Below are 15,294 nucleotides of genomic sequence, written 5' to 3'. Positions count from 1 at the left end.
AGTACTTTGGGAGGCAGAGGCGGGCGGATCACGAGGTCAGGAGATCAAGACCATCCTGGCTAACATGGTGAAACCCCGTCTCTACTAAAAAATACAAAAAACTAGCTGGGCGAGGTGGCGGGCGCCTGTAGTCCCAGCTACTTGGGAGGCTGAGGCAGGAGAATGGTGTAAACCCGGGAGGCAGAGCTTGCAGTGAGCTGAGATCCTGCCACTGCACTCCAGCCCCGGCAACAGAGCGACACTCCGTCTCAAAAAAAAAAAAAAAAAAAAAAAAAAAGCATGAGACTGATTTTTTCGTGTGTGTGTAAAAATACACACACATATCTATCTAAATATATGCATATAACATAAAAATATGTAAAAAGTGCCAAAATATACTTCTCAGTGAAAAAAAATGTATTGAACAATGTGTATGGTATACTCCCATCTGTGGTAAGAGAATGAAAAATGGACATTAATATATAGATATGAGATTGCACACATAGCGACAATTTCTTAACAGTGACTGTTTCTTTGGAAGGGGCTTGCAAAGCACAGCATAGAAGGAAAACTGATGTTTCATTGTCTATCCTGTTGTATAAATTTTAATCCCTGTTTTAGTGCTTGTATTACTTTTTCAATGGGAAGGTTATCTTAAATATTAACACAAAATTGCCTTAACAGTTGTTCCACTTAAATGGGTAGTTTCTAAGGATACTGCAAAGCTTATTTTCTGAAACTGTTTTAAGCTTTATCCTTCAATCATAAATCTCATAATTTCATTGTAAATCTTCTCCCTCCAGAAAAGGTAAAAATATACATAAATAATAAAATCTAGGCGGTTCTTTGATTATACAATAAAAATTAGCAGAATCTCAATGAATGATATTTTGTCTTCTAGGCAATTATTCTTTTCAACAATCGGAATTTTTCATTTCTCCAACATTAAATAATAGATATAATAAGGACTTATGTTAAAAACACTTTTTGCATATGAAAGCTTTGAAAGTATGAATTTAGACTTATCAGATTTCAGAACTGAATGTCACCTCAGAAATCATTCCATTTAATTTCTTAGATGAAAAGACTTCAACCTGGAGGTTAGGAGAACTGTACAAACTCAGAGTTAGACAAGAACAGGGCTAACCTGGTTTGACCATTATTCTGTACTAATTAGCTTCATTTGTTAGATAAATGCAGAACAGGTAGGAGAGGCAAAGGCAGGCTTCTGGATTTGGGTTTCTGAAGCTTCAGAGCAGCTTCCAAGCCACTAGAGCAAAATATAGCAGGTAAAGATAAAGGAAAGTGATCCTGCCTGGCCCAATACTAGACAGTTCACTTCCAGTTCTGAATAAACTAAGAAGAGTAAAGGGAAGACAATGCTGTATCTAGGAAGATAAACTAGTAAGAGTAAAGGAAAGATAATGTAAGTAAAGGGAAGAATTTCAATTCTTATTTTTGAAAGTGGTTTACATGGAGGCAATATTATCAATAAGCAACACTTATACCTACTTGAGGGCAGCTCTAGGGTCAAGAGAATTTGAATACCAATCTCTTATAGTAAAATCTACTGAAAGAAAAAGAAGTTTATTCAAACTTCGTTTCATAGTTCCATGATACTGAGCTGTATGATGATACTCAAGCACTCCCCAAAATCTTTAGACATTTTTTAAAAAGGAAAGTCTTAATAGTTTCATTTTGTTTTTCTAACAAAGTAACTCACTCTGTGCCAACTTAATGTTAAAAAAAGTTGAATTTTTATATGTACTAAACGTGTACCCTATAGTACTGGAGCCCTTTTAATAATTATGTACATAATATTACATTTATGATCTCACAATGCTTGGAAGATAGTTTCCCATTTCATGATTATGGTTTCTTATGATAGTCACCTTTCATGATATTTGCTTTATGACACACTGTTGGTCATAGCTATGACTGATCTGCTATTGCATCCCTGATCAGGAACACAACCCCAACACTGTCTTTCTTATAAGGAGGACAGAATTGATGCCTTTACCTTCAGCCCCTATTTGAAGCCAGTCTCTGGACCAATAAGAAATGGTGCAGTCTTGCAGTCACTAAAAGAAACTGCATATTAGGGGAATTACTAATGAAGTTTCTAACAAAGAACTGTCTATGTTAAGTCAGTGATTCATAAAGAATGATGTGAAAACCCTTAAAGGTCCCTGAGACACTTTGGAAGGTCTTCAAAGTCAAAACTATTTTATAATACTAGGATATTATTTGCTATTTTCACTCATATTGTGTCATGAGTATACAATGGAGTTTTCCAAAGGCTCCACTGAAACATATACACATTTGGAAAGTGAACCAGTATTTTCCAAATGACCAATGCGTGATGTAAAACATCCATTGAAAGACCATCAATGAATGTTAGTGTATCCAAATACAAAAAGCTCATTAATATGGTTTCATATTCCACATTGCAACTAACCATTAAGAAATCACTTGTTAAGCTTTAGCATAATACCAAAAAAGACTATCCATTACCTGAAAAGGCTACCAAAATACTCCTCCATTTTCTAACTACTTTAGACATCTGCAAGAGGCTCAATTTTCTTCATACTTATCAATCACAACATAACGCAACAGATTGAAGCAGAAGCAGATATGAGGACCCAGTCAGCTGTCCCCTATTAAGCCAGGCATTAAAAAAATTTTCAAAATATAAAATTATGCCACTCTTGTCCTCATTTATTTTTGGTTTAGAAAATACAGAATTTTTTGTTAAAAGATCTTATAACATATAATGAGTTGTTTATTACTAAGTGAATTAAGATAAATTTTTTAATGTTCTCGATTTTTATTTCAAATGTGCTAAATATACATAAACAAAAGCAGGGGGGAGGTGTCAATAATTTTTAAGACTATAAAAGGGTCTTGAGAGCAAAGGTTTGAAAACCACTACTTTATATAACTAAAAAATGTTTTTCTTCTATAAAAGTTAGGCTGTACATGTGTTACAGTTTTATTTAAATATTGTATGGCAAATGTATATGTATGGTAGATGCACCTGACAGCAAAAAGTGAACTTAAGCACACCCTGAGAATGATCCTGTATGGCAGGCACACCTGAATGTGTGTTCAGAGTTCCAAGCAGTGGCCAACCCAAGAGATTCATTCCTTACCTGTGAGGAACATCTGAGTCCCTGGCCTGTCTTGTGGAACGCTGGCCATACAGGGAATCCAGACTCTGTTTTGGGTTAAAAGAAGTTGCCAGGTGGAGGTTGTTAGGGGGCGGAGGTTAAGTGAAAATGCTATATAAACTGCATGCTTTCTGCAAGAGGTGGCAGTTCTACCGTCCAGCCCACCATCACTGGACCACCCTGTATGCGTTACCCTCAGTAAACCTTATGTCTCATTTGCTGGCTCTGGATCTCTTTTTCGGCCTCTTGAACCTGGTGCCATTCCTGAGGAAGTTAATAGGTATCCCACGTGACAAAATATTAAATTGAGGCTGATACATTGACAGGACTTTATTCAATAAATTTATTGATATAAAAGCCAAAATAAAGGTATAAAGTCAACTGTAAGTAAGGAAGTAAGTATACAGACTGAGGTAATTGTCTGCCCTTTGTACAGAGCTCAGGAAGTTTAATCCCATCAAGTATTTCTCCATCCCTGGTCTATGGCCTGGAACCAGAGCAAACCACATCTTACAAGATAGGCTGTAATTTCTGAAGGAGGACAGACAACTGTCATGGTGGTTGCCCCCACAGATACCTTTGGTTGTTCACCTCTCTAACCAGTTATCCATTTCTAAACTACTCCGTTCGTAAATTACTAAGATTCTGTGCATTCTGTCACTTCCATCAACTAACAAAATAAGCCTGTACCCAACTTACAGGTTGATGTTCTGGGGAAAAGTTTTTCACAGCTCAGCTAGTTATAGATAACCTTGAAGACGCTTCATCCACCCCCACCGCCCTCACTTAAGAAGGAATTGCAACTAGCAAGAAGAATGAGTTGTGACCTGAAATCCTGGAATGAGACAAGCTATAAACAAATAAACAAAGCTGCTTGACACAATTTCCAGCTTTATCTTAAAATAAAACAAAAAGTTACAGCAAAACAAAACAAAACAAAACACACCACATAGACAAGTATCGTTACTAAAGAACATCATAGAAGTTAACAATAATGGAGATCTTTGCTAAGATTTTACTGTAATTTCAAAGGATACCCAGGACTTTCTTGGGTTTTAGTTAATTGGCAAAATGAAACATCACAATCAAGTTTCTGGGTTTTTTCCCTTAATCAGTTAGTGGTTTGACTATACCTGAGTTAGAAGAGAAAGGATCAATAGTGTTGGCTGAAGTAAAATTTGAAAAATAAAATGAGGCACAAAAACAAAAGCTGAATTTTGCAGTAGAGTAAAAAACTCAATAGTAAATATTTCAAATTCTGGATTGACTGCTGAGATCTTGAAAGATGTACAAAATGTGTTAAAAACCAGAGGCTGCATTTAGGAAGTATAAAAAGGAGGTTAAAAAGTAAAGAACAATTACCCTCAGGTGGGCTGCGCTGGCTACACTCCCCCTATCCCCCCAAATAACAAGTGAGCTACTATGGTACAACAGCTGATGTGAAATTATTGGGTTAAGATAAGTAGGTTCCTGGCTGGGTGTGGTGGCTCACGCCTGTAATCCCAGTACTTTGGGAGGCCAAGGTGGGTGGATTACCTGAGATCAGGAGTTCGAGGCCAGCCTGACCAACAGAGTGAACCCCATTTCTACTAAAAATACAAAAATTAGCCGGGTGTGGTGGTGTGTGCCTGTAATCCCAGCTAATCAGGACTCTGGGGCAGGAGAATCGCTTGAACCTGGGGGGTGGAGGTTGCAGTGAGCCGAGATCATGTCACTGCACTCCAGCCTGGTGGACAGAGTGAGACTCTGTTTAAAAAAAAAAAAAGTAGGTTCATAATAACATATTAAATATTGATTCCAATATAGCAGAAATGAAGCAGTTTAGATGTACCAACCCAACTTTGAGGTATACAGTTGATAAATCCAGTATTTCTAAAACTTGGGAGTAAACTTCTAAAACCAAGTCATTCCTTGGTTTGCACAAAACATTCTTAACTCCTTGTGAAAATAACTTCTACAACAAAAATAAGTTTTGAAATTCAAAAATAAAAGTTCAAAAGTAATTTTCTAATTTAGTAAGAATTGAGACAATTTAAAATTGCACCAAAGGAAATAAAATATTTAGGTATAAATCTAAAACATATACAGATTTGTATTCTGAAAATTACAAAATAATGATGAAAAAAATCGGATTCCCTAAATAGAGACACATACTATGTTCAAGATAGGAATATTCAACACAGTAAAGATACCAATTCTCCACAAATTGATCTATGTTTAATGCAATTACTACAAGAATTCCAGGAAGATGTTTGTAGATGTAGACAAGCTTATTCTAAAATTTATGTGGAAAGGCAGAGGATCAAGAGTAGCTAAAACAGTTAAAATGTTTAAAATGAGGTATAACATGAGAGGAATCAGTCTCTCTAATGTTAAGGTTTATTATGGATGCTGTACGTGATCAAGAGTGTGTAGTAACAACAAAGGAATAGACACACAGATCAATAGAACAGAATAGAGACTACAGAAATAAACCCATAAAAATATGCCCAACTGACAAAAGTGCCAAAGCAATTCAATGAAGGAGGGATATCTTTTTAACAAATGGTGCTGCAGTAACTACACATCCATAAGCCAAACAAACAAAAAAGAACCTCAACCTAAACCTCACAGTCTATACAAAAATTAAATCAAAATGAATCATGGACTTAAGTATAAAACATAAAACCATAACCATAATTTTATAAAACACCAAGTGGTATACCTTAAAAGTAATCCATTTTTATTTGTCAATTACACCTCGATAAAGCTGGGAGATGAAAAAATAGAAGAAAATCTTTGGGACAAACAGGCAAAGGACAATAGGGATAGGTGACGTGTTAGACTTGACACCAAAGCACAATCCACAAGAGATATATCTGCTAAACTGAACCACATCAAAAATCAAAATTAAAAATTTCTCCTCTGAAAGACACTGTGAAAAGGATGACAAGACAAGCTACAGAATGGCAGAAAACATTTGTAAACCACATATCTGACAAATACCTTATATCTGGATTATAATAAAGAATTCTCCAAAAATAGATAAAGCAAACAATCCAATTAGGAAATGGGCAGAAAATATGAATGAAATGCACAGATCTACAGATGGCACATAAGCACATGAAAAGATGTTCAACATCATTAGCCATTAGGGAAAGGCAAAGTAAAACCACAATGAGATGATGCTACATAGCTATCAAAATGGCTAAAACTTTAAAAAGTGTTAACATCAAATGCTGGCAAAGACGCTGAGAAACTGCACCACTTATACACTACTGGAGGGACAATAAAAAATGGTACCACTACTTTGGAAAAGAGAATGTTCTGATGATTGTTACAAATGGAAAAAACAGCAAAGAAAAAAAGTATATATAAAAAAAAGAATGGAATGGCAGTTTCTTACATCATCAAACACAGATTTATCATAAAACTAGCAAGTACACTTTCAGGCACATATCCCAGAGATATTAAAATGTATATTCAAACAAAAATATGCACATAAATGGTCATAGCAGTTTTATTAGTCAAGAGCCCAAAACTGGAAACAAACCAAATGTCCTTCAACAGGATGTACCATAATACTCCCTAGTGGTGCATACCATGGAATACTCAGGGAAAAAAGGAACTATTGATACATGCAACCATTTGAGTGAATGTATAAGCGGAATCTGCCAATGTCAAAAGGTTAGATACTGTGTGATTCCATTTATATAACATTCTTGAAATGACAAAATTAGAGAAATAATGAGCAAATTAGCTGATGTCATAGGTTAGTGAGGGAAAGGCAGGAGGTAGCTGTGGCTGCAAAAGGGCAAAATACAAGGGATTCTTATGATGGAATTGGTCTATATCTTGACTATGTTGGTAGTCACATGAATCTATACATGTGATAAAACTGCACAGAACTAAATACACATACATGTAAAACTAGGGAAAGTTGAATGCAGTTGATGAATTGTATGTATCACGACCAATTTCCTGGCTGTAATATTATAGTTATTCTACATATTTTTTACAACTGCATGGCAATCTACAATGAGCTCAAAATAAAAATTTAAAAAACTTCCAATATGAAAAAAAATGAGGACACTATATGGTTAACTACTTCAAAGACTTAACATTATAAGTGACTGATTTTCATGCTCCCAAGTGAGCAGTCATATAATTCACCTCCATGTATAACTCAGAATCCACAGGGTCAGTCCCATTTCTTATCTCTTCTCTCTTTCTTCTCCCCCGCCACCACCTGTCAATCCCCTTCACATAAGAGAAAACTGCAGTATATGGTTGTATATGTGTGTGTATGCACTGCAATTTCATGTTCTCTATATGTAGTTTTATATACACACTCAGCTATTTATCATATTTATTAATTAGCAATCTGTGCTCTTCCTAATTTTAAAATCCATTATGTGGCACATTTTATGCTTCCCTTTAAAAATAATTAAAATGTCAGTTATTGGTTGTTTATGGTAACTGTTCTCAGTCCCCACTCCTACCCTACTTCATGGGTAAGTGGCTCTTAAAAATAGTTTGTTTGCTTTGCACTGTGAGCTGATCATTACTGGAATCTACATAATAGGATATCTTCTGTGCACTGAAACAGAAGACAATAATTGCAAATTTTGGAGGAAAAAAATAGGCGCTTTTTCTGGCCACTGATGTACAGCATGTATTTAATGAGTCCCTGTCCCTGGGCATGGCACTGGTATAATGGGCATGGCATATTATATAGACTAAGTACCACAACATGCCATGTATTAAAAACATCTAATTAATATACTGCAGAAACCTAATTTATTTATAGTTCTGAGCTTCCTTTGCTCACTCTCACAGCAAGCATTATTGCCATACTTTTTCTTACCTTTGCTTTCCAAACTACTTGTCAATTTTAAGCAACAGAACCTGACTCAGGGCTTCTGTCTGATACATATACACAGAAGGTGGCAACTGAGTTCCCTGTGTAAAAGTCATGGGATAGGACTCTTTTCCTCTCTCCATTCAGGAAAGAAATACTTTTAAAAGAGCTGCTGTATTCTCAGACTAGTTAGTCCTAACAGTCTCCCACCCACGCTCTAACAGTTTTTTCATTCTGGGGAGTAGGTGCAGATCATGTCCAAAAAGATGTACTATAATTAATCTTTAACAGACAATGTGCATAGATATAAAAACAGAAGGCATTGTTCATGTGGCATTTCTTACACAGTGGCCCCAAAAGGTCAGTTTTATATACTATGGCTATTACAGTGTCATTTCCAATTTTAGAGAAACAATCAGATAAACAAATAGAGTATTTTCCCAAAATGACTATGATCCATCAGTCAACATGTAGCTCATTAATGTACACAATCTTTTGCATCTTCCTCTTAAATATAAAATACTAAATTTTCCCGAATCTTTTACTTAGAAAACAGTACTAAAAATAGTTTTCATTTCCAAGCAAATATCAAACTGCAATAAGCAATTTTAAAAGAGCACATTAAATGCCCAATAAGAAGGCCGGGTGCGGTGGCTCAAGCCTGTAATCCCAGCACTTTGGGAGGCCGAGATGGGCGGATCACGAGGTCAGGAGATCGAGACCATCCTGGCTAACACGGTGAAACCCCGTCTCTACTAAGAAATACAAAAAATAGCCGGGCGAGGTGGCAGCGCCTGTAGTCCCAGCTACTCGGGAGGCTGAGGCAGGATAATGGCGTGAACCCGGGAGGCGGAGCTTGCAGTGAGCTGAGATCCGGCCACTGCACTCCAGCCTGGGCTTCAGAGCGAGACTCCGTCGCAAAAAAAAAAAAAAAAAAAAAAAAAAAATGCCCAATAAGAAACATCCCAAGAAAGTACAATTAGAAGCTGGAGAAATGGTACCTTAATTCTTCTCTCTGTGTCATCTAACTTTAACTCTGCTGAAACTAGTTTCTTTGCCAAATCATCTCGTTCAGGTAGGTGTCTAGCTTCAGAGATCTCTCTCAGTTTCTGTAAGGAAAATTTTGTCCTAAATAGTTCACTTTCTGTATCTTTTACCCTTTTATCAGTTGCCCGTTCTTTCTCTTGAGATTTTCTTAAGCGTTCTTTGAGTGCTGTAATCTCATTGTTATGACGAAATATAAGCTGTGAGATTTCATTTTCAGCATCTTCAAACTTATTCAGGGCTTTCTCCTGTCTGTACTGAAGCCTTTTCAAAGATTTATTTTCTTTTAGCAGCTCAGCTAACTTGACCTGGAGTTCAGATACTTCATTCTGCAACTCATTGATTTTTAGCAGTCTTGCAGACAGAATCCGTTTTGTAACAAGATCAGTATCTTTCCGAAGTGGCTCTCTATTGAGGCTCTGGGAGCGAAATCCCACTCGGACTCCCTTTCTGTTTGGTAGACCCTTAGGGCTTGGTTTCCGAGGGGCTAAAAAAGAAACAGGAATAATGTAAAGTGAAAGCTATACCAAATGCAGTGTTATTTATTCATCCTAACACAAGTGGGTCCATAACATTCTTTAGTTATTTTTGTCATTAAGAAAGGATTTTACAATGTTAGTAAAAGATCAAGTTTTATTTAGAGCTCTAAATAGGTTTCTATTAAGAAAGGTGTGCAATATTTTAAGAAAGGTAAAAAATATTCTGATCCACCAAAAATGATATCCCAATAGTTTATACAGAATTATTTTACATCGCTTTAAAAGACAGCAGTGTCAAGCTTTAACCATTTTTAACTTTTTAGATAAGACGGCAAGTCAGAATTCAAACATGAGTGTAATCAGCATCATCAGCATTAGCGTGGTACATAACAAACACTGGACAAAACATTGTGATATTCAAGTCATTCGTGCCAAGATATTGGGATCATTATTTGAAATATGAAAATGTATATTTTCAATTTGCATTTCTCTAATGATCAGTGATGTTGAGCTTTTTTTCATAAGCCTGTTGGCCATATGTATGTCTTCTTTTGAAAAGTGTCTGTTCATGTCCTTTCCTCACTTTTTAATGGGGTTCAATGAGATACCATCGCACATCAGTCAGAATTATTATTAAAAAGTAAAAAAAAAATAACAGATGCTGGCAAGGTTGTGGAGAAAAAGGATCACATATACACTGTTGGTAGGAGTGTTAAAATTAGTTCAACCATTGTGAAAGACAGTGTGGCGATTCCTAAGACCTAAAGTCAGAAACACCACATGACCCAGCAATTCCATTACTGGGTATACCCAAAGGAAAAGAAATCATTCTCTTATAAAGACATGCACATGTATGTTCATTGCAGCACTATTGACAATAGCAAAGACATAGAATCAACCAAAATGCTCACCAATGATAGACTGGATAAAGAAAATGTGGTACATATACACCATGGAATACTATGCAGCCATAAGAAAAATGAGATCATGTTCTTTGCAGGTTCATGAATGGAGCTGGAGGCCATTATCCTTAGCAAACTAACGCAGGAACAGAAAACCAGTAACACATGATTTCACTTATAAGTGGAAGCTAAATGATGAGAACACATAGACATATAGAGGGGAACAACACACACTGGGGCCTATCAGAGGGTGCAGGGCAAGCGGAGAGAGCAGATCAGGAAAAATACCTAATGGATACTAGACTTAATACCTGGGTGATGAAATAATTCATACAACAAACCCCCATAACACACATTTACCCATGTTATAAACCTGCACATCCTGCACGTGTCCTTGAACTTAAAACTAAAAAAAAAAAAAAACAAGGAAAAGAAAATGTATGTTTTCTCTACATTAATTACAACTTTATCTGGGGACAGGATGACAGCATATTATACAGTGAGATTTGTGGCTCAAATTTATCACTTAACTATTTGGACAATTCAATCAAACCTTTCCAAGTCTATTTACCCAGCCCATAGAAAGAAGACAATGTCATCGACACAACTAGGTTGTTGGGAGAGTTAAATGTTCTACGTATTCTCTGTTAGTAATAAGAATATTCCATTTATCGGTGATTGAAAATGGAAAACAGAAGTACAGGTGTGTTTCTAAATGCTTTCTCAGAAGATATCTTTTCTGTGATGTTCAAATCAAAAACACCTAATTTGAGATGAAAACAAAAAATCACATCCTAAAAAATGTAAGTATATGAAATCTTTAAAGAATACATTTTAAATCACATTTCTCAAAAATTTGAAATAATGTTTTTATTTTTACTAAAAGTTCATTAAACTTAAGCCTCAATATTCAGAGCACCAGCCCTTTAAAAGAGGCATTTGAAAGTCTGCTAAGAATAATCATCTTTAATCTACATGGTGACTGCATTTTTTTTTTCAAGGAGAAAACGCATTCCAGAGTGCAAAAGTTTCGAGAAACACTAGAAGATCCAACCTTTCCTTCCCCATTTCATCAGCCATGGATACTTGATTCCATTTTGTAAATAAGTAAAGAATAACAAGTAATTTTCATAATTTAACATTACAAAGTTTCATTAAAAAGATAAAAGATTTTATAGAAACTGTTCTGAATGTGTATCAATTTGGGATTCCAGCTCTATAAATGACTGAATACATGAAAGGAAGCAGTAATAAAAAGAAATGAGGGAGTACTTAATTATTGCTACTTTGAAACTATGCTATCCATTATGGTAGCCACTGCCACACACAGCTTTTGAGAACCTTGACATATGGATAGCTCAAATTGGGATATGCTATAACTGTGAAACACACATTGGATTTTGAACACTTGATTCAAAAATAAAAATAATGCAAAATATTTCACAATGTTTTATACTTACTATATGTAGAAATAATACTCACATTATTAAAATTAATTTCATTTGTTTTTCTTTTTTAACCTGGTTACTAGAAAATATAAAATTACATTTGTGGCTTGCATTTGTGACCTGCATTATACTTCCAGTGGGCAGCATTACTTTAGAATATAATTTTAAAGTTGAAATGTCCATCATTTCAGTTTTCTTTCCCAAGATATGTAGTTAATGGAATTTTGGTATATATACGCTATTATGGGATATGTACTCAGCTCTTGGAATGACAGAAACTTTATACATAAAAATAATTATATATGAAGATGAATGTCAGTTGTTCCAAATATGGTTTTATTATACTGCTTATAAAACAAAACTTCCCACAGAGCAACTTGTTTTATACGAAAAGTTAAAGCCTAATAATATAAGAATCAGGATAAAAATTTTGAGTCAGATAAAAAACGGTTTTCACAACCAACTTTCTGACATCCTAAAACTCTGAGTATAAATTTTTTAGCATATTCTATAACTACAAACTGACCATTAACTGGAACTCACAAATATTTCCAGCTTTCATCTACCTTTTTATTTTCATTTTTAAAACTATCAAGACAAAATATTTTAAACTATCAAGTGTTAATAAGAGTAAGAAGAAAGATGATTGTTGTGTATATCATTCTTCATCTCTCCTTGTTAAGTCACTCCTAAAAAGTGGGTAGAAAATTGCTTTTTCTTCCTTCAGGTGTTAAAAATAATATGACTAACTTTTTTAATGTAGTAAAAATAAATTATGCATCCACCAAAAAAATCAAGATATGTTTATATTATTGAAAAAACAAAGAATAAACATAGTAAACGAACATGTAAAACTAAAACTTAATAAATTTTGCCATGATAAATTCTGATGCAGCATGAATTTTATGCAAAAAAACAAAGTATGCTGAAAATTAAGGAAGGGGAAGGAAGAATATGCTATCGAACATGCAAACCCGAAAATTCGTTTAAAATACTGTTTTAATCACATTTGTTTTGTCCTTAGGTTAGTCTATACTGATTGCAAATTAAACCAAGAGAAATTAACTTAGTGTTTACGGAAACATATCAGTTTGGTCTTGTTACTTGGTCTAAGGCAGACTAATTATCACAGATTTTAATTCAAAGGACAGTGTAAAACAGAAAACAGTACAAGTCAAATTGAAGACAATAATTGAAAATTTCTGGCTGATGCTGGACTGCTTTTCACAGCTTTTCTCAATTATCTTCTCAAATAAGGTAACGCTTACAAAGTTCTAACTCCTTAATTGGCCTCCTAAGTTGTTTCCGGGGAATGAAGAAAAAAATTAAACTATTCCTTACCAATAATACCCTAAGTATTTCTTCAGAATAACAGGCATTTTCTAAGGTTCAACCCTAAGATCTGTTTTGTTAGTTCTTAATTATACAGCAAAAGTTTAATAAGACATCATGCTCTCAGGCCGGGCGCGGTGGCTCAAGCCTGTAATCCCAGCACTTTGGGAGGCCGAGGCGGGCGGATCACGAGGTCAGGAGATCGAGACCATCCTGGCTGACATGGTGAAACCCCGTCTCTACTAAAAAATACAAAAAACTAGCCGGGCGAGGTGACGGGCGCCTGTAGTCCCAGCTACTCGGGAGGCTGAGGCAGGAGAATGGCGTGAACCCGGGAGGCGGAGCTTGCAGTGAGCTGAGATCCGGCCACTGCACTCCAGCCTGGGCGGCAGAGCGAGACTCCGTCTCAAAAAAAAAAAAAAAAAAAAAAAAAAGACATCATGCTCTCAACTACAAAATCATAACAGGCCCCTCACTGAGACAGATTTAGAGAAAGAGACCAAAATACCACCAACAACAAAGCATTGTACTCACAAAAAAAGAAAAAGAAAAAGGTTCCCAATTGTTATAAATGGTTAGAAGTATGGAAATCCCTGAGGAGCTAGACTGGGGGTCCATGAAAGGTTTTTTTCAAAAGGAATACACATTCTTTGTAGTTTTTAATGAGCAAATATTATTTTTTGAAATAAAAATTTTATAAAGGCAAACTTCATTATGCCCTTGCTTAACTCCTTTCAATGGCTAACTATTCCCCACAAAAATAGTCAATACATTAGCACAGGATGCAAGGTGTTTCATAATGTGGTCCCTTGTTTCCCTTTTCCACCCACAATTTTATCACTCCCTGCCTTGCAATCTAAACTCTCACCATTTTAAGCTACTGCTGTGCTACTTTTATTAATAGGTACTATAATTATCTCATTTGCCTTATTTGTCTACGCTGTACTTGTAAACCTTACATATTTTGTTACTAACTACAGTGGGGTTTTCTTGACCAGAGATTTATTGAGATGCAGATATTTGTAGAATATTATATAGTCAAATATGTATGAAGGCCTATTTCCATTCTAGTAATATTTTAATAACAAAAATGACTTCTAATGATTAATCCAGTTTCCATTATAACACACTTCAAAAGAAAGCAAATTACACCAAAGGCCCCAATTCCATTCCTAGGTTTAATTTGAATTTTTACAGTAAACACTGTATTACATAGAGGAAGCAATTTTACTCAATCTATTAAAAATGTCCCTTAACCACTTTATATCAATGCTTTTTCTACTTTCAAAAAATGAAGATACAAAAAGGTACATATGATTTATAAACTTTTTTGCCTTTACAGTATCTCGGAAACCCCAAGACAAGCATTTCTTTAGGAAAAAGAAAAAACAAACTGAGAAGGCTTAGGTATGTTTCCTTCTGTATATTGTATGACTCTGAATATAACAAATTTAATAGTACCATCAAGCAACATTTATATATAAGTATATAATCTATAAAATGTAAATTAACCCACTTCCATGTATACAACAACATATATACTAATAAAAGAGTTTCATTCATACACGTTTTCCTTAAGCACTCAAAATGAGTCTTCTAGGTCCATCAGACTCTTTTAAAGAAAACTTACCTTGGTGATGTACTTGGCCATCTGAAGTTTGTCTTTTAGGATTTTTTCTCTTAACACTTGCAGGTGAAGAACTGACCAGTGATGATCGGCCAGAAGACTGTGGCGTTTCAAAATCAGATGAATAAGAACAATGGTGTTTGCCTGACTTTCTTTCTTGATCAGTACCTGGACTTCTTGCTCTTTCCCCCATTGTTTTGAAAAATGGTTTCTATTCACATAGTTTCACAGATTATTTTCTCCAGAGGAGACTATGACAATACTGAAAAACATTTTCACAGTCTTCAGATCCTGATAATATTCATTTCTGTGCAATCTATTTTCTCCACAATGTATTTGTAGACCACAATTCACATTAGCATCCAGAAGATAAACTTTTTTGCCCTGAAATTAAGGAAGGGGAAAGGAGACTTATCATACAGTCTCTACGTCATTTCTACAATTAATTACAATGAAAGACACTAAAAGCAAAA

The 15,294-nt window shown here is 35.2% G+C and overlaps 1 protein-coding gene across 5 annotated transcripts in view; it reads right to left on the bottom strand.

The window, feature by feature from the left end:
* Window positions 1-15,294, bottom strand: part of LOC105496834 (lebercilin LCA5) — a 118,747-nt gene that overhangs the window by 19,454 nt on the left and 83,999 nt on the right. For all 5 annotated transcript variants that reach the window (XM_071096817.1, XM_071096816.1, XM_011767447.3 and 2 more), the window contains 2 exons: window positions 14,825-15,205; window positions 8,991-9,520 (listed from right to left, as the gene is read on the bottom strand). In XM_071096817.1, the coding sequence (XP_070952918.1) occupies window positions 8,991-9,520; window positions 14,825-15,014 (720 nt within the window). In that variant the 5' untranslated portion in view covers window positions 15,015-15,205. The remainder of the gene's footprint in view (window positions 1-8,990; window positions 9,521-14,824; window positions 15,206-15,294) is intronic.

Source organism: Macaca nemestrina, chromosome 5 (assembly GCF_043159975.1).
Source record: "Macaca nemestrina isolate mMacNem1 chromosome 5, mMacNem.hap1, whole genome shotgun sequence".
Lineage (NCBI taxonomy): Eukaryota > Metazoa > Chordata > Mammalia > Primates > Cercopithecidae > Macaca > Macaca nemestrina.
The sequence above is the reverse complement of the archived record's forward strand: the minus strand, read 5'-3'. Positions and strand labels throughout refer to the sequence as shown.